The 20,363-nt window shown below is 47.3% G+C and overlaps 1 protein-coding gene across 11 annotated transcripts in view; it reads right to left on the bottom strand.

The window, feature by feature from the left end:
- The window catches only part of tsnax (translin-associated factor X), a 61,780-nt gene that overhangs the window by 41,175 nt on the left and 242 nt on the right, over positions 1 to 20,363 (bottom strand). For 2 of the 11 annotated variants that reach the window (XM_078399139.1, XM_078399144.1), the window contains exon 1: positions 20,168 to 20,361. The exons of 2 other annotated variants lie outside the window; for them this stretch is intronic. Coding sequence is in view for 1 of the 9 variants with exons in the window: in XM_078399133.1 (XP_078255259.1) it covers positions 4,232 to 4,244 (13 nt within the window). In the remaining 8 variants the exon portion in view is untranslated. Of the gene's footprint in view, positions 1 to 4,231; positions 4,538 to 17,677; positions 17,736 to 20,167; positions 20,362 to 20,363 lie in introns of those variants that run through there. 7 more of the 11 variants (XM_078399133.1, XM_078399135.1, XM_078399137.1 and 4 more) reach the window with 5 other exon arrangements.

Raw genomic sequence — 20,363 nt, 5'->3', positions numbered from 1 at the left:
AAGTAATATGTGTGTCACAAAAGTGCTGAAAAATGGCCATCTCCAACAAAGAGAGCATCTCCACCTATCATTTATAGCAAACAACATTGCAAAAGCACAGCGTCAATATGCTGGCGGGAATCAGACTTGCCTGGTCCAATTACGTAAATATAGCAGTTACAAAACCTGGTTAAAAGTTGTAGTGTGTGACTCACCTTGTAACACATCAAGGTCTTCCCAAAACCCACAAGGCACAAGCCAGAAGTGTTCTGGCATGTTCTCAACTTGCCCCAATAGGTGCAGTGTCAATAACTCGAGTTCAACACGATTTGGGCCACAGCACTTCACAAGATTTAGAAAGCATTTTATCGGGATGCATCACAGCATGGTTTGGAAACAGCTCCATCCAAGACCACAAGAAATTGCAGAGAATTGTGGATGCAGCCCAGACCATCACACAAACCAAGTTATTTTCCATTGATTCCATCTAAACCACCCTGCCTTATCAAGACCATCAGCATAATCGAAGACGAGGTCTTTAGTCAGAGGTAGATGAATCTGTGGAATTGTAGGAAAAATAACTGCAGATGCTGGTTTAAATCGAAGGTAGACACAAAATGCTGGAGTAACTCAGCGGGTCAGGCAGCATCTCTGGAGAGGAATGGGTGACGTTTCGGGTCGAGACGCTTCTCCAGATTGATGTCGGGAGGGGGCGGGACAAAGATAGGATGTAGTCGGAGACAGGAAGGCTAGTGGGAGAACTGGGAAGGGGGACGAGATAGAAAGAGAAAGCAGGGACTATCTGAAGTTAGAGAAGTCAATGTTCATACCGCTGGGGTGTAAACTACCCAAGCAAAATATGAGGTGCTGTACTTCCAATTTACGCTGGGCCTCACTCTGACAATGGAGGCCCAGGACAGAAAGGTCAGATTGGGAATGGGAGGGGGAGTTGAAGTGCTGAGCCACCGGGAAATCAGATTGGTTAAGACGGACTGAGCGGAGGTGTTCAGCGAAACGATCGCCAAGCCTGCGCTTCGTCTTGCCGATGTAGAGAAGTTGACATCTAGAACAGCGGATACAGTAGATGAGTTTGGAGTTTGAACCTCTGCCTCACCTGGAAAGACTGTTTGGGTCCTTGGATGGAGTCAAGGGGGGAGGTAAAAGGACAGGTGTTGCATCTCCTGCGGTTGCAGGAGAAAGTACCTGGGGAGGGGGTGGTTTGGGTGGGAAGGGATGAGTGGACCAGGGAGTTTCCGAGGGAACGGTCTCTGCGAAAAGCAGAAAGGAGTGGAGATGGGAAGATGTGGCCAGTAGTGGGATCCCGTTGGAGGTGGCGGAAATGTTGGAGGATAATATGTTGTATGCGACAACTGATAGGATGGAAGGTGAGGACAAGGGGGACTCTATTCTTGTTAAGAATAGGGGAGGGGGAGCAAGAGCAGAGCTGCGGGATATTGAGGAGACGCTAGTGAGAGCCTCATCTATAATGGAAGAGGGGAACCCACACTTCCTAAAGAATGAGGACATCTCCGGTTCCTTTGTATGGAACACCTCATATTGGGCGCAGATGCGGCGCAGATGGAGGAATTGGGATTAGGGGATAGAGTTTTTGCAGGAAACAGGGTGGGAAGAAGTGTAGTCAAGATAGCTATGGGAGTCAGTAGGTTTGTAGTAGATGTCGGTCACTAGTCTGTCTCCTGTGATGGAGATGGTGAGATCCAGAAATGGTAGGGAGATGTCGGAGATGGTCCAAGTATACTTAAGAGCAGGATGGAAAAGAGCATGGCTAGGGCACATAGCTACACCTTGGATTTGCAGGAAGTGGGAGGAGTCAAAGGAGAAGTTGTTGAGGGTAAGGACCAGCTCTGCTCGGCAGAGGAGAGTATTGGTAGATGGAAATTGGCAGATTCTGCGGTCGAGGAAGAAACGAAGGGCTTTAAAACCCTCATGGTGGGGGATGGAGGTGTAGAGTGACTGGACATCCATGGTAAAAATGAGGGTGGGGGCCTGGAAAATGAAAGTTATTGAGGAGACGGAGAGCATGTGAGATGTCTTGGACATAGTTAGGGAGGGATGGGATGGAGTCGAGGTATGTGGAAATTAATTCGGTGGGACAAGAACAGGCAGAAACAATGGGTCTGCCAGGACAGTTTTGTTTGTGGATTTTGGGGAGAAAATAAAATCGGGCCATGCGGGGCTGGGAATGATAAGGTTGGAGGCTTTAGAGGGCAGAGAGCCGGAAGTGATGAGATCAGTAATGGTGTTTGAGATTAAAGCCTGGTGTTCGTCTGTGGGGTCATGGTCCAAGGATAAGTGGGAGGAGGTGTCTGAGAGTTGTCGTCTGGCCTCAGTCCGGTAGAGGTCAGCGTGCCAGACTACCACGGGGTTGCTGCACAGTGAGCAGAGGGCTGTACGTTCAGGAGGGGAGAAGTTAGAGCAAGTCAGGGGAGTGGAAATTTGAGGTGGTTGATGTCCTGCCAGCAGTTAGAAATAAAAAGGTCTAATGAAGGTAGATGGCCATCCAGGGCAGTCCAAGAGGAGGGGTTCTGCTGGAGACAGGAGAAGGGGTCATCACTGGGTGGTGAGGACTTCTTCCCATGGAAAAAGGCCCGGAGGTGGAGGCGAGGAAAGAAAAGCTCCACATCGTGGCAGACCCAAAACTCGTTGAGGTGGGCTTCCCATGGAAAAATACTTCATCCGACCCCAACCCCCACACTTGCTATGAGTTCACCATCTCCCCTGACCACCCCCTTTCTTATCCCGAATGGTCTGTCCTCAGCAGAGGCCTCACCTCAACCACAGGAGATGCAACACATGTCCCTTTACCTCCCCCCTCGACTCCATCCAAGGACCCAAACAGTCTTTCCAGGTGAAGCTCACCTGTACCTCCTCCAACCTCATCCACTGTCAACTTCTCTACATGTCAACTTCTTCTAGATGTCAACTTCTCTACATCGGCGAGACCAAGCGCAGGCTCAGTGATCGTTTCGCTGAACACCTCCGCTCAGTCTTAACCAACCTGACCTCCCGGTGGCTCAGCACTTCAACTCCCCCTCCCATTCCCAATCTGACCTTTCTGTCCTGGCCCTCCTCCATTGTCAGAACGAGGCCCAGCGCAAATTGGAGGAACAGCACCTCATATTTCGCTTGGGTAGTGTACACCCCAGCGGTATAAACATTGTCCTCTAACTTCAGATAGTCCCTGCTTTCCCTCTCTATCCCCTCCCCTTCCCAGTTCTCCCACTAGTCTTCCTGTCTCCGACTACATCCTATCTTTGTCCCACCCCCTCCCTGACATCAGTCTGAAGAGTCTCGACCCGAAACGTCACCCATTCCTTCTCTCCAGAGATGTTGCCTGACCCGCTGAGTTACTCCAGCATTTTGTGTCTACCTTTGAATCTGTAGAATTCTTTGCCACAGAAGGCTGGAGAGGCCAAGAGTGGATATATTTAAGGCAGAGATAGATAGATTTTTGATTAGTACATGTGTCAGAAGTTATGGGGAGAAGGCAGGAGATTGGGGTTAGGAGAGATAGATCAGCCATGATTGAATAGAGGAGTAGATTTGATGGGCCGATTGGCCTAATTCTACTACTATCACTTATGACGAGTCACTCCCTCTTCTCCCCACTCCCATCAGGCAAGAAGTTTAGAAATGTGAAAAGGCATACTTCCAGATTCAGGGAGTTTCGTCCCAGCTGTTATCAGGCAAATGAACCATCCTATCAACAACTATAGAGCGGTCCTGAGCTACCATCTACCTCGTTGGAGACCCTTGGACTATCTTTAATTGGACTTTACCTTGCATTATACGTTATTCCCTTTATCCTGTATCTGTACACTATGGACTGCAATCGTGTAGTCTTTCCGCTGACTACCTAATCCGCAACAAAAAGCTTTTTGCTGTTCCTCTGTACACGTGACAAACTAAACTAAAAGCACTCCACTTGATTTTCACCATATCCAAACTCCTAAAAGTTTAATTCCTCACACGACTGGAGCGCAGTGCATGTTGCCGGGATACAATTTTTTTCATTTAATTTCTTGTACTCATCTATAAGTGCGTGTCGATCCAATGTTATATTATTCGACCAACAGCCATAGAAACAACCCGTATATTACGTCTGAAAGTAAATCTGCACGAACACCCCCATGCTGAGCTATCATTTGGCCGCCCAGCGTGGGTAACGGCCTGATGTCGCGAGGTGGTCTCTGACCAAGGCCCAGGGCTGGACCCAAGGAGTAAAAAATACCTTCTTTACTCATCTTGCCTGCTCGCGACAGTCAGACAAGCCCGTGTTCCTCCAGCAGTTTGATTTTTACTCAAGCTCTTACACTGTTCCGGTCCTGAGAGTGAGATTGCCGGCCTAGCTCCCCGCCTTGCCTTCTCTGCTAAGGTTGAAACCCTGTCTCGTCTGATCAAGCGTCGCCAGGGTCTTGTGCAGCAGCAATTCGGGTTCAGGCTGGTTCCGCGACCTGAGAGTCTAGATTTAGGTCAATACTTGGATAAAGCCCTTCACTCCTACGATTCTAAACCGCCATCGGGTCAGACTGCTACCGCACCAGGACCCCGCTGGTGTAACCACATGCTATCCTGAACCGCCTTCGATTCCAAAACACATTCGTATTTTTATATTTAAGGTACAAAAGTTAGAACCAAAAATTGATAGTACTGCAAAACAATAATATGTCATTAGACCGCTTTATTGGGTAACGATAACTCAGGCTCGAGCGACAGCCACCTCTAGCAGTAGAACTGTACGACATTACATTTAACCCTTGTATATTCTGCGGATTCTGTTACATCTGGCTAGTCTTGTACCCTGTACAATCACAGTAAAGATGAGGGATTTCGTCTCAAATGGTATGAGTGCAATATCCATGTGTTCATTTTTACTTCATCTGCGTGTGTGAATAAAAATATTCCTTTCTCAGTGGAGCAGACGAAATGTGTAGGAAGGAACTGCAGATAGACACAAAATGCTGGAGTAACTCAGCGGGACTGGCAGCATCTCCGAAGAAAAGGAATAGGTGACGTTACCCTTCTTCAGACTGGTCTCGACCCGAAACGTCGCCTATTTTCTCCAGATATGCTGTCGGACCCGCTGAGTTACTCCAGCTTTTTGTGTCTATATTCCTTTCTCACTCGTGTTCACGTAATGGTCATAAGAAGGAAAGGGGGCATTCGGCTCGTCCAGTCAATTGTGTCTATAAGAAAGAAGAATGGAGCTACTTTACCATCATCCCCGCACTCTCCCCATAATCCCGCAAAATATTTTATATACTTAAAAGTTTCATTTTAAAATTACAGTTGAATGTCTCCTGTACTATATGCTACTCATAGATGTGCATTCCAAACACAATCATTTGCTGCTTTAAAAATATAACAAATGCTGGAAACTCAGCACGTCTAGCAGTATCTTTGCAACGAGAAACATTGTTTCGTTTTCCACAGAAATTGCCGAACTACAGTGTACTGAGTTTTTACAGTACTGTATGTTCTATTTTTTTTCAGACTTCTATCGTTTGCAATTTAAAAAAATAATAATTTGCTGCATAAAAGTATGTTCCTAATGTTAGTTTTAGTTCTTTTGCCAATTATCTTAATTATATTTGCTCTAGTTCAAATTTCTTACCCCAATAAGGGGTATTGCCTTCATTTATACATCAGATCTGCTCAAACCTCTTCCAAGAAATGAGGTGACAAAAAAAAATAGGATTCAATGCAAGATCTATGATTTATTTCGAGAAGGAAATATAAATGAAGAACAACCAATTAGGAAGGTAAATGAAAATCTGCTTCTTTGCATGGAATTTAAGTTAAAAGTAAGGAAGTTTGTTCATATTGTACAGCTTTGGGGAGACTTCAATCGTCAGCATATATCCCCACTCTTTTCATTATAGTAAATGCAAAAACACTGATGAAGCAGCCAAAAATGATTGGGCTTACCTGAGGAAATCCCATCTTGGTTTGATTGATCTCCAAAATCATACTAATTTCCTTTCTGCAAAGGATAATATAGACACTCCGCTATGAAACCTGCAACCTGCCCCCTTGATCCTGCCCCCACTGCCCTTCTGAAGGATGTCATTGCAATAGCCAGTCCCAGCATCCTCTCTATTATCAACAGTTCTCTAGCCACTGGCACTGTTCCAACCAGTTTCAAGCACGCGGTGGTCCAGCCCCTACTGAAAAAACCTAACCTAGACCCCACCTTGCCTAGCAACTACAGACCCATTTCCAAACTGCCATTCCTGTCAAAAGTCCTTGAAAAGGCAATTCTAAACCAATTAGTGCCCTACCTGCACCAATACACCATCCTGGAAAGTTTCCAGTCAGGTTTCAGAGCCCACCACAGCACAGAGTCTGCCTTGTTGAAGGTACACAACGACCTGCTTCTCGCCATCGACACCGGCGACTGTGCAATCCTGCTCCTTCTCGACCTCAGCGCAGCGTTCGATACAGTGGACCACACCATCCTTATTGACCGTCTCCGGTACGCGGTTGGCATTGATGGCACTGCCCTGAGCTGGTTCGCTTCGTACCTCAAAGATAGAAGTTTCGCCATCAACATAGGCAGTTATTCCTCTGCTCCAGCTAGCCTCTCCTGCGGAGTTCCGCAAGGCTCCATCCTAGGCCCCATTCTCTTCTCTCTATACATGCTCCCCCTTGGCCAAATCATTCAAAGGCACAGCATTTCTTTCCACTGCTATGCCGATGACATTCAGCTTTACCTCCCCCTGAAACCCAACAACCAGTCAAATTTAAACAGCCTCTTACACTGCCTTGAGGACATAAAATGTTGGATGGCACAGAACTTCCTCCAATTAAATGAGAGCAAGTCTGAGGTCATCCTATTCGGCCCCCCCGACTCCATCAAATCGATAACAGGCAGTCTTGGAAGTCTATCCTGCCTAGTCAAACCGCATGTCAAAAACCTCGGCATGATATTTGACTCTGCATTAAAATTTGATAAGCAAGTCAACGCTGTGGTAAAAGCCAGCTTCTTCCATCTTCGAACCATAGCTAAAATCAAACCTTTCCTCCAATTCGACGACACAGAAAAAATCATTCACGCTTTCATTTCCTCCCGCCTAGACTACTGCAACTCCCTATACACTGGGATCAGCCAATCTTCCCTGTCCCGCCTGCAACTGGTCCAAAACGCCGCAGCGAGACTCCCGACGGGTGAAGTGTGCGGTAATGTGCGCGTGTGCGGTAATGTGCGCGTGTGCGGGAATGTGCGCGTGTGCGGTAATGTGCGCATGCGCGGGAATGTGCACATGCGCATGATTCCCAGGCGGCGAGGCCTGTGGAATCAGTGATAATTTCCAGGCGTTTCGAAGAGATGTATTAATGAAATGAGTTACTTAAAGCTTAAATAAAGTTTAAGTAAATCGGAATTCTCGTTTATCTCACGACAATTTAAGTAACTCATTTCAATGTAGCTGGAACAGGTATCTCTTGGAGTGGGCGGAGTCTCTCTGGATCAGGCTTGATCGTATCATTTCCAACCCAATAACCAAGAATATTAATTGATGGCACTGTAGCGACCATAGAGAATGGTCCAGGTCGTCGAACCCTCGGATTGGCCAGCGAGGTCACGTGGGAACGCGACCATAGGGATTGGTCCAGAGAGCGACATCGCTGATTGGCCAGCGATGTCATGTGCGCGTTTGGCGCCCGATTGAGTCAGTTCGGCGAAGTCTTCAAGGAAGACAGTAAGTTTGTATTGGTTGTCCTTTACCTTGTTGTTTAACTCTGTATCCGAATATTGCGGCTGCAATAAACTCCTCTTACAACCAACAAGTTTCGGACTCGCCATATTGGTGACCCCGACGTGATCTGGACGATCACCGACTGAGCAGGAACCCGACGCCTCGTTGACGATGACCGAGCAGGGCACACCGGAGTCAAGCGCGGCAGGCGTTCATCTACCGTTGTTTTGGACGCACGCACCGCAAGCTTGGTTTATCCACGCCGAGGCTCAATTTCATATAAAGAAGGTGTCGGACGAATCCACGAAGTACTTCTACCTCGTCAGCGCTCTATCGCCGGACACAACCAAGCGCGTGATGCGGTTCATCGTGAATCCACCTGCGGAAAACAAGTACGAGGCCATGAAGAAAGTATTACTGCGAACCTTCGGGTTTAATAAGCATGGTGGTGCGGCAAAACTTCTGCACCTACCGGATCTTGGAGACCAACTGCCTTCCGTCCTCATGGCCGAAATGATGATGCTAGCCGGTGAGCATACGGATTGCCCTATGTTCGAGCAGGCATTCCGCGAGAAACTTCCCGAGGATGTCCGACTGCTGCTCACGGATTGTTCTTTTAAGGACCCCGAAGCATATGCAGCGAAAGCGGACGCGCTCATAGCGGCAAAAAACAAGACGAGTGGTTCGATCAACAAAGTCTCGACATCAGTGACCACGCCACAGCGACGGCAAGATGGCGCCATGTCTCCCGCCAATTCTCAGAAAGCCCGCCAAAAAGATCCGCACAAGCGCGGCTGGTGCTATTATCACCTACGATGGGGTAACGAATCCCGCAACTGTCGTTTGCCTTGTACCTTCGCGGGAAATGCCTCGGCCGATCGTACATAGGGGCAGTTACGATTGGCCAGAACCGGCGCCTCTATGTCCATGATCGATTCACGGACACAGAATTTTTGGTAGACACGGGAGCCATCGTCAGCATAGTGCCGCCGACCGACCTCGAAACCAGATCGGGTAAGACAGGTCCCACCCTCATCGCGGTTAATGGCAGCCCAATTCGCACTTTCGGTACACGGAAGATGTCCCTTGTGTTAGGCCTCCGCACGTACGAATGGCCATTCATCATAGCCGACGTCAAACAAGCGATCCTGGGCGCAGATTTTCTCTGGGCTTTTTCACTGGTTCCTGATGTCCGCGGTAACGACCTCCGACCCTCCGCCGAAGATGAGCACGTCGCTCCGACAATCGCCTCCTCGCCCAGCCCTACTGTCCAGGCCGTCGTCGCGGCCCCCGACTCGTATGCTGCGATTCTGGCAGAGTTTCCGGAGCTGCTCGTCCAACGTTTTGACACGCCTTCGGCTAAGCACGGTGTGGTCCATCACATCCGCACCGAAGGCCCTCCCGTTTTCGCTCGGGCCAGGAGACTACCGCCAGACAAACTGGTGGTGGCAAGGGCGGAGTTCAGGAAAATGGAGGAAATGGGAATTGTCCGTCAGTCTGACAGCCCGTGGGCCTCGCCGTTACACATGGTCTCCAAAGCATCTGGGGGGTGGAGACCATGTGGCGATTATCGGCGTCTCAATGCTGTCACCACGGCTGATCGCTACCCCATACCGCACCTACAGGATTTTTCATCTGGGCTGGAAGGAGCGGTGGTGTTTTCCAAAATCGATTTGGTGCGAGGATACCATCAGATTCCGGTGCGACCGGAGGACATACAGAAAACTGCAACAATTACTCCGTTCGGGTTGTTTGAATGGTTGCGTATGCCTTTCGGTTTAAAGAACGCGGCACAGGCTTTCCAGCGACTGATGGACAGCGTGGGCCGGGGTTTACCGTTTTTGTTTATTTATTTAGACGACATCCTGGTAGCCAGCCCCTCCGTGCAGGAACACCAGGCCCATTTGCGGACCGTGTTCCAGCGGCTCCAAGACCACGGGCTCATAATCCAACCCTCCAAATGTCAATTCGGCCTTCCTGCTCTTGATTTTCTAGGGCACAGAATTACCCCTGCCGGCACCTGCCCTTTGCCCGAAAAGGTGGAGGCTATCCGGGCATTTCCTAGGCCCACCACAGTAAAAGGGCTACAGGAGTTCGTAGGCATGGTTAATTTCTACCATAGGTTCGTTCCGGCAGCTGCGCGAGTCATGCGCCCACTCTTCCAATGCCTTGCAGGGAATCCGGTAGAGTTGTTGTGGTCCCCGACCGCTGAGTCGGCTTTTACAGCAGCTAAGGCAGCTTTGGCAGACGCCACCATGTTGGTCCATCCGAGCCCCTCCGCCCCCACGGCCCTGACGGTTGACGCCTCTGACGTGGCGGTGGGCGGGGTTCTGGAGCAGCAGGTCGGTGGCCGTTGGCAGCCTTTAGCGTTTTTCAGCCGGCAACTAAATTCGGCCGAGCTGAAGTATAGCGCATTTGACCGAGAGCTTCTGGCTCTCTATTTAGCTGTTCGTCATTTCAGGTACTTCCTCGAGGGCCGCCCATTTGTGGCATTTACGGACCACAAGCCATTAACATTTGCTTTTTTGAAATTGTCTGACCCATGGTCGGCCCGCCAGCAGCGGCACCTGACCGCTATCTCCGAATTTACCACCGATGTCCGTCATGTCGCGGGTAAGCTTAATGCCGTTGCTGACGCCCTGTCTAGACCTGCTTTTCCCCCTATTTCGGCGGTGGACTGCGAAGTGGATCCCAAGGAGCTTGCGGAGGCACAGCTCCTAGCGGATACCGTTTCGGCTTACCGGTCCACCACTTCGGGATTGAAGTTGGCCCAGGTAGCTTGTGGGTCGGAGGGCACGAAAGTCTGGTGCGATGTTTCTCTTCCCCGTCCCAGGCCGGTAGTACCGCCCTCCCTTCAGCGCCGGGTTTTCGATGCCATTCATGGGCTGGCGCACCCGTCCATCCGCTCCACCTCTGCCTTGGTAGCAGCGAGGTTTGTCTGGCATGGCCTGCGGAAACAGGTAGCGGGGTGGGCACGTTCCTGCGTGCCCTGTCAGACCGCTAAAGTCCAGCGCCACGTCCAGCCCCCCGTACAGGATTTCGAGGTCCCGGCTGTTCGTTTTTTCCACATCCACGTGGATTTGGTCGGGCCTTTGCCTTCCTCCCGGGGCTACACCCACCTCCTCACGGTGGTGGATCGGTTCACCCGGTGGCCAGAGGCTTTCCCATTGTTTGATATTTCGTCAGCGTCTTGTGCTAGGACTTTGGCCCTTCATTGGGTAGCTCGTTTCGGGGTCCCGGCAGTTATTACCACTGACAGAGGGCCACAGGTCACTTCGTCCCTCTGGGCCGCGCTGGCAGAACTGTACGGGTCCAAGGTACAACCCACGACTGCATATCACCCCCAAGCAAATGGACTCGTAGAAAGGTTCCACCGCCAACTTAAGGCGTCCCTCAGTGCAAGGCTTGAAGGCCCGGACTTGGTAGACCAACTCCCTTGGGTTCTTTTGGGCATCCGGACTGCTCCTAAGCCAGATCTCGGTGCGTCGTCCGCAGAGCTAGTATATGGCTCGACACTTCGAGTACCCTGAGATCTGTTTCCGGACCCTTCAGACCTGCTGCCTACAGTCCCATCAGTGTTAGCATCTCTCCGGGAACGGGTGGGCTCCCTGGCTCCAGTTCCGACTTCACGTCATGGGTGTCCCATGGTACATGAACCGTCTTCCCTGAAGGACTGTGAGTTTGTTTTTCTGCGTAAAGATGCCCATCGCGCCCCGTTGCAGAGGGTCTATCAAGGGCCGTTCCGGGTTTTACGTAAGGGAACGGCTACCTTCACCTTAGACATGTGCGGCAAGAGTGAGCTCGTCTCGGTGTCCCGGCTCAAACCTGCCCATTTGGACCCGGATCAACCAGTCCTGGTCGGTCAAACCCCTAGGAGAGGCCGACCTCCGTTAGTTCTGCTCAGTACGGGACCCCCCGTTCCGACAGTTCCTCCAGGACCCCCCGTTCCGGCAGTCCCTCCAGGACCCCCCGTTCCGGTAGTTCCTCCAGAACCTCTCGTTCCGGCTGTTCCGCCAAGTCCGGAACCTCCGGCTCCTGTGGTTCAGGCTGTCCCTCTCCGTACTCGTTATGGTCGCGAAATCCGGCTCCCTGCTAGGTTCCGCACCTCGGGTTCTGGGGGGGGTCATGTAGCGACCATAGAGAATGGTCCAGGTCGTCGAACCCTCGGATTGGCCAGCGAGGTCACGTGGGAACGCGACCATAGGGATTGGTCCAGAGAGCGACATCGCTGATTGGCCAGCGATGTCATGTGCGCGTTTGGCGCCCGATTGAGTCAGTTCGGCGAAGTCTTCAAGGAAGACAGTAAGTTTGTATTGGTTGTCCTTTACCTTGTTGTTTAACTCTGTATCCGAATATTGCGGCTGCAATAAACTCCTCTTACAACCAACAAGTTTCGGACTCGCCATAGCACTGACATTATTGACTTAGCCTCATTTAATGTTAGATTTTAAAAATGTGCAACAATAGACAATAGACAATAGACAATAGGTGCAGGAGTAGGCCATTCAGCCCTTCGAGCCAGCACCGCCATTCAATGCGATCATGGCTGATCACTATCAATCAGTACCCCGTTCCTGCCTTCTCCCCATACCCCCTCACTCCGCTATCCTTAAGAGCTCTATCCAGCTCTCTCTTGAAAGCATCCAACGAACTGGCCTCCACTGCCTTCTGAGGCAGAGAATTCCACACCTTCACCACCCTCTGACTGAAAAAGTTCTTCCTCATCTCCGTTCTAAATGGCCTACCCCTTATTCTCAAACTGTGGCCCCTTGTTCTGGACTCCCCCAACATTGGGAACATGTTATCTGCCTCTAATGTGTCCAATCCCCTAATTATCTTATATGTTTCAATAAGATCCCCCCTCATCCTTCTAAATTCCAGTGTATACAAGCCCAATCGCTCCAGCCTTTCAACATACGACAGTCCCGCCATTCCGGGAATTAATCTAGTGAACCTACGCTGCACGCCCTCCATAGCAAGAAGGGTTAGAAGTTGTACATTCTAAAAATCTAACATTAAATGAGGCTAAGTCAATAATGTCAGTGCCATCAATTAATATTCTTGGTTATTGGGTTGGAAATGATACGATCAAGCCTGATCCAGAGAGACTCCGCCCACTCCAAGAGATACCTGTTCCAGCTACATTAAACTCTTTACGAAGGGTTCTTGGCATGTTTGCATATTACGCAAAATGGATACCGAATTTCTCTGACAAAATTCAACCTTTGATTAGAGCAAAATCTTTCCCCCTTGACTCTACAGCAATTGGTGCCTTTACTTCTTTAAAGAAACAATTAGAATCTGCGACATTACACGCCATCGATGAGGATCTCCCCTTTGTTGTTGAATGTGATGCCTCTGATTTAGCAGTATCAGCAACATTAAATCAAGGAGGACGACCAGTGGCTTTCATGTCTCGTACTCTCCAAGGTAGTGAATTGCATTACCCACCCGTTGAAAAGGAAGCTACTGCAATTATTGAAGCAGTGAGGAAATGGAGTCATTTCCTTGCTCGCCGGCACTTCACTTTGATAACAGATCAGCGTTCAGTAGCTTTTATGCTAGATAATCGGAAGCGAACGAAGATTAAAAACAGTAAAATTCATGGATGGAGGATTGAATTATCTGCTTATAGTTATTCAATTGAGTACCGCCCTGGTAGGGATAATGTTGCTCCGGATACCTTAACTCGAGCATTTTGTGCCTCTGTTCATTCTTCTGCACTCACTGATCTTCACAATGGGCTGTGTCATCCTGGAGTCACTCGTATGTTACACTATGTTCGTTCCAAAAACTTACCTTTCTCTACAGAAGATGTGAAGATGACGTGTGCTTCGTGTAGAATCTGTGCTGAATTAAAACCAAGGTTCTTCCGTCCTCAAGAAGGAAGATTGATCAAAGCTACTCAACCTATGGAACGTTTGAGTATTGACTTCAAAGGGCCTTTACCATCCTCCTCTCAAAATGTTTATATACTTACCATAATTGATGAATATTCGAGGTTTCCATTTGCTTTTCCTTGTCGAAATATGTCAGCTGCTACGGTTATCAAATGTTTAGATCAACTGTTTTCATTCTGTGGATTTCCAAGTTACATACATTCTGATAGGGGCGCCTCATTCATGTCGAAAGATTTAAAGGACCACCTTTCTAATAGAGGAATTGCAACAAGTAAAACAACACCATATCATCCTATTGGAAATGGTCAGGTTGAGAGGTATAACGGAATCATTTGGAAAGCAGTGAAACTGGCTTTAAAGTCAAATGACTTACCAGATCAGCAGTGGGAATGTGTTCTACCAGATGCATTACACTCCATCAGATCTCTACTGTCAACCGCTACCAATACTACTCCACATGAGCGGTTCTTTAACTTCAAACGGCGTTCTTCTAGTGGTACTTCTCTGCCATCATGGTTGACTAGCCCTGGGACTGTGCTGCTTCGTCGGTATATCCGATCAAATAAGAATGAGCCCCTTGTTGATGAAGTTGAACTGACTGATGTCAACCCTTCTTATGCAACTATCAAGTATCGGGATGGACGTCAGTCAACTGTCTCACTTCGTGACCTTGCACCATGTCCATCTTCTCCATCAGCTCCATCACTCCTTGATAATCGAGAACTTCCTTCAACACTCCCATCATCTCCTATGAAAACTTCTACAAGTAATTCTAAAATTGAAAATGTAAATAACAATATGAGTGAAGTTGATGACCAAGCAACATATGTACCACCAGCTATGGAAACACCATTATCTCCTGATGCTCCAGTGCTGCGACGGTCATCAAGATCTACTAAACCTCCTGACCGTCTCACTTATAAATAGGAGGGGAGAATGAAGTGTGCGGTAATGTGCGCGTGCGCGGTAATGTGCGCGTGTGCGGGAATGTGCGCGTGTGCGGTAATGTGTGCATGCGCGGGAATGTGCGCATGCGCATGATTCCCAGGCGGCGAGGCCTGTGGAATCAGTGATAATTTCCAGGCGTTTCGAAGAGATGTATTAATGAAATGAGTTACTTAAAGCTTAAATAAAGTTTAAGTAAATCGGAATTCTCGTTTATCTCACGACAACGGGTACCCATAAAAGGGACCACATCACCCTGATTCTGGCCTCTCTCCACTGGCTCCCTGTACGGTACAGAATCAACTTCAAGCTCCTCCTATTCACGTATAAAGCCCTAAATGGACATTCCCCCCCCTACATCAAAAATCTTCTAACCCCCCTCTCTAACTCCAGGTCCCTCAGGTCAGCCGACTTGGGGCTACTCACTATCCCGCGGTCTAGGCTTAAGCTCAGGGGTGACCGCGCTTTTGCGGTTGCAGCTCCTAGACTGTGGAACAGCATCCCTCTCCCCATCAGAACTGCTCCCTCCATTGACTCCTTTAAGTCCAGGCTCAAAACCTATTTCTACTCCCTAGCGTTTGAGGCTCATTGAGGAGGCGCTGTGAACTGTTTGCGTGCTACAGTATGTTTCATTTTTTTTCCTTAGTACCTAATCAGATGTACAGCACTTTGGTCAACGTGGGTTGTTTTTAAATGTGCTATACAAATAAAATTGACTTGACTTGACTATAATCTATAATTACAACTATTGGAGCTTTTCCCCATTGATCCCCTGGACTTTGGTTTAACCATGGCTCCTTAATGCCACAGTTGCACAAATGCTGTCATGATAAAGTCTGTTGTTCAGCTCTTATTTTTGAAATTCAATTTCGTGGTCTATTATAGCTGGTTGCAGCTTGCATTTTCCAACCCTACACACAAACGCTTTCACTCAGCTTAATACTTTCTGAAGTTTAGAGAACAAAAACAATTGTTCAACCTATAAATTATGTTTGTCTCTCATGAACATATTTTTAAAATATACACATTATTGAATAAAATTATTGAAAAATAATTTATCTGGTGTTACTTGAAATATATATATATATATAAACATTATTAGAAACTAGAGAAAGAAAAACTAGAGAAAGAAAGAAAACCTAATTCAAAATTGCCCAAACGTTTGGACTTAAAGGAGACACAAGAGACTGCAGATCTTAAGCACAAAACAAAGTGAATGAATAATGAATGAATAAAAAAATTATTGGCCAAGTATGTATACATACAAGGAATTTGCCTTGATGTTTTGCTCGTAAATGGTAAAAACACGCTATACAACAGACAATTAAAAATAAAACATTATAATTTAAACATGTGAAAATAAAGTACCAGAGTAAAAAGAGGCTACAGACTTTTGGGTGTTGGGTAGAACTATTGCTCGTGGGAAGATGCTGTGTTTATGTCTGGCTGTGGCGGCTTTGATAGTCCCTGATACCCCAAACTCAGGGAAGTATTTCAAAGAGTTTGTGGCCAGGGTGAGAGGGGTCAGAGAGCTCAGCAGGTTGGGCAACATCTGTAAAGAGAATAGACTGACGATATTTCAGGTTGGGTGTTTCTTCAGACAGATGGAATACAAGTGAGAAAGCTGGAAAAGAGAGGGAAGGGTGGGGCAAAATCTGGCAAATGATAGGTGGATGCTAGTGAGGGAGGGTGATTGGTAGATAGATGGGGATGGTGACATAGGCCAGAGGTGAAAAGGAGACAACAGGATGTCAGCTAAGGATACAGGAGTAAAATGTAAAGCCAGAAGAAGGGATATATGGTGGGTGGAAATTAACCACAACTTCTACATGGTATAGGATGCATATTCTACTCATGCTACCTTGCTATTCATTAATTTTGTAGCTTGTAATTTATTATGCACAAATCAGCTGGTAGAAAATAATTACAAGATTCACCGATCTACAGTCTTGTCTTCTGCCAACATATCATTTGAATTTTCCAATGTCCCACTTACAAACCACTGTTGCTGTCCTGCTCTCCCACCTTTTCCTTTCTGTTGCCTTTCTAAATATATTAAGTGCCAGATCTGCACTGTTTTTCAAATCATGGGGCCTCTAATCCCCACTTCCAGAGAGAAAGAAAGAAAATACTTCATAAGGATGACTCTTTATTTTTAAACACTGACCCCTAGTTTTAAATTCTGCACAATTGGAGTATCTTCTCTAAATCTACCCTATCAAGAACCCTCAGGATCTTAAGTGCTTCAATATTGTCATTTCACTCATCAGCAATACAACCTTTCCCCATAAGATAACCCGCCATTCCAGATACTAGCCAAGTCAACCCCTTCACAAACCAAACTGTCTTCAATGATTCTGTTGATTTGTTCTAAGTGGCCTGCTGTTGGTTTTCGAGTGTTCCCCCAGGAGTCAATACTAGATCCATTGCTTTCCTTAACATATACTAACAATTTGAACTTGGGGCATAATTTAAAAATCTTAGATAACACAAAACCTGGAGGCACAGTATGAGGAGGAGATATACTCAGGCTAATGGAAGATACAGGTGGTCAGAAGATTAAAGTTGATGCTGAGAAATTATGCATTTTGGTAGGAAGATTAGGAAGCGGCAGCCTAAAGCCCTTTTAGAGCTCAATTTTAAAAGGACCAAGAACTATAAGGTCCAAGGTTATACGTGCACAGATCATTTAACTTGGCATTGCACTTGTGAAAATGATTCAGAAATACCACGTGGGATTGTGGACTTTATTTTTAGAGGCAAGCACAGAACTCACAATTAACCTTTATAAAACATTGGTTCAGTGCAACTGCTATACTGTCCATTTATGAGCAACACTGTATTGTAAAAATGTAAAGATTTTGGAAATATACCAAAATTATTCCAGGGATGAAGAACTTTAAGTGAATAGATTGGAGAAGTTGGTATTGTTCACCTTAGAATAGAGGAGGTTACAAGAAGTTCTTGAAGAGATACCCAACATCATTTAAAGGAATGACAAAATGGGTGCAAACTGTTCCCATTGATGGCAGGTTCAAAAACCTTTTTGTAAAAATAAAGGTTATTCACAAAAGAACCAAAGGTGATGTAACATTTTAAAAACAAAATGAGCAGTTAGCGTTCAGAATCTACTACCTTATTAATACTGGGGGCAGATTCAATTGCAGCAATCAAAAATGAGCTGGATTAGTATCTGAAAGGAAAGAAATTGCAAGGATAAGGGAGATCGAAGGCACAGTGGGAATAGATACATTTCTTTTATAGACCTTCTTCCATGCTGTTGCCATTCAGGAATGTTTATATATCCCTCATTTTCCATCTCCTTCTATCCTGGTTCTCATTGCTTGCTTCTCTCCTCTTCTATTTTCATATTCATTTTCCTTTTCTTTTTGAGTAGAAGGTGATGGATGATATGTGTAAGAATGCTGGTTTAAACCGTAGACACAAAAAGCTGGATTATCTCAGCGGGACAGGCAGCATCTCTGGAGAGAAGGAATGGGTGCCGTTTCAGGTCGAGACCCTTCTTCAGACTAATTATGGATAAGGGAAACTCAATATTCATATCACTGGGCTGTGAGCTGCCCAAACGAAATATGCGATGCTGTTCCTCCAATTTGCGTTTAGCCTCACTCTGATAATGGAGGACAGAAAGGTCTGTGTGGGAATGGGAAGGAGAGTTAATGTGTTTAGCAATCGGGAGATCAGACAAGCGAAGGTGTTCAGCGAAACGATCACCCAGTCTACGTTTGGTCTCACTGATGTATAAGAGCCAAACATCGTGAACAATGGATACAGTAGATGGGGTTGGAGGAGGTGCAAGTGAACCTCTGCCTAACCTGAAAGGACTGTCGGGATCCCTGGACAGAGTCAATGGAGGAGGTATAGGGACAGGTGTTGCATCTTCTGCGGCTACAGGGGAAGGTATCTGGGGAGAGGGTGGTTCGGGTGAGAATAGATGAGTTAACCAGGGAGTTGCGGCGGGAATGGTCTCTACGGAAGGTGGAAAGGGGTGGAGATGGGAAGATGTGACTAGTGTTGGAATCCCGTTGAAGGTGGCGAAAATTACGGAGGATTACGTGTTTGATGTGATGGCTGATGGGATGAAAGGTAAAAACTAGGGAGACTCTGTCTCTGTTGCGACTAGGGGAAGGGGGAGCAAGAGTGGAGGTGCTGGGTACCGAGGAGCGCACGGTAGCGCAGCGGTAGAGTTGCTGCTTTACAGCGAATGCAGCGCCGGAGACTCAGGTTCGATCCTGACTACGGGTGCTGCACTGTAAGGAGTTTGTACGTTCTCCCCGTGACCTGCGTGGGTTTTCTCCGAGATCTTCGGTTTCCTCCCACACTCCAAAGACGTACAGGTATGTAGGTTAATTGGCTGGGTAAATGTAAAAATTGTCCCTAGTGGGTGTAGGATAGTGTTAATGTACGGGGATCGCTGGGCGGCACGGACTTGGTGGGCCGAAAAGGCCTGTTTCCGGCTGTATATATATGATATGATATGATGATATGAGACACGAGTGAGGGCCTCATCTATGATGGGAGAGTGGAACCCCCGTTCCCTAAAGAATGAGGACATCTCGGATTTCCTGGTATGGAACACCTCATCTTGAGTGCAGATGCGGCGTAGATGGAGGAATTGGGAGTAGGGGATGGAATCTTTGCAGGAAGCAGGGTGGGAAGAAGTGAAGTGGAGATAGTTGTGGGAGTTAGTGGGTTTGTAATAAACATCAGTCAATAAGAAGATAACTGCAGATGCTGGTACAAATCGAAGGTATTTATTCACAAAATGCTGGAGTAACTCAGCAGGTCAGGCAGCATTTTTTCGGCAGTTGGAGATAAAAAGTTCAAGTGAGGGTAGTTGGCCAAAGGGGGGGGGGGGGGGTCCAAGAGGAGGGGGTCCGTTGGAGATGGGAGATTTCCGGCAGTTGGAGATAAAAAGTTCTAGTGAGGGTAGTTGGCCAAACATGCTGCCTGACCTGACCTGCTGAGTTACTGAGTTACTCCAGCATTTTGTGAATAAACATCAGTCAATAGTCTATTTCCTGTGATGGAGACTGTGAGATCAAGAAAAGGGACGCAGGTGTCGGAGATGGTCCAAGTAAATTTGAGTGCAGGATGGAAATTGGTGAAGTTGATGAAGTCCATGAGTTCCACCGATTCAGTCATTAATGTACAATGTAAATGTCAGTCGTCAATCTTTATATAACACTGGTTCACTTATCCATTTTCACCAGAGATGCTGCTGACCCACTGAGTTACTCCGGCACTTTGGTCCAACCATCACTATCCCGTTTTCCAGCTTTCTCACCTCTACTACAATCAGTTTGAAGAAGGATCCAGACCCAAAACGTTGCCTATCGACGTTCTCTGTAATAGCAACCGTTGTAACAATAATAGTACAACACTAAAACTACTGTATATTCTACACGCTGGTATTTTTCCTCTTTGCACTACCTGGTGTACGGCTTGATTGCACTCATTTATGGTATGCTTTGACTGGATAACACGCAAGTTTTTTCACTGCATCTCGGTACATGTGACAACAATAAACCAAATAAACGCAAGTCCTAAAATGTTAAATTCATTCTCGGGAACTAACGCGTTCACAGTGTGGGTGTCGCTTACTGTGGTTACACCAGTTGCAGTGAGGCTGGCTCCGCCCACCACATCGTTGACCGGAGATAAAGAAGGGAAAGGGAACACTGTTGAGGTCGCTCGCAAACGCTCCACCATGGGAGGTCCATCGGCGGCGGTCTCTTCATAAGCTGAGAGAGGGAGAGGCGGCGGCGGCGGCAATGAATGAACAAATAAATAAATAAAT

Source organism: Rhinoraja longicauda, chromosome 5 (genome assembly GCF_053455715.1).
Source record: "Rhinoraja longicauda isolate Sanriku21f chromosome 5, sRhiLon1.1, whole genome shotgun sequence".
In the NCBI taxonomy this organism is placed as follows: Eukaryota; Metazoa; Chordata; class Chondrichthyes; order Rajiformes; family Arhynchobatidae; genus Rhinoraja; species Rhinoraja longicauda.
The sequence above is the reverse complement of the archived record's forward strand: the minus strand, read 5'-3'. Positions and strand labels throughout refer to the sequence as shown.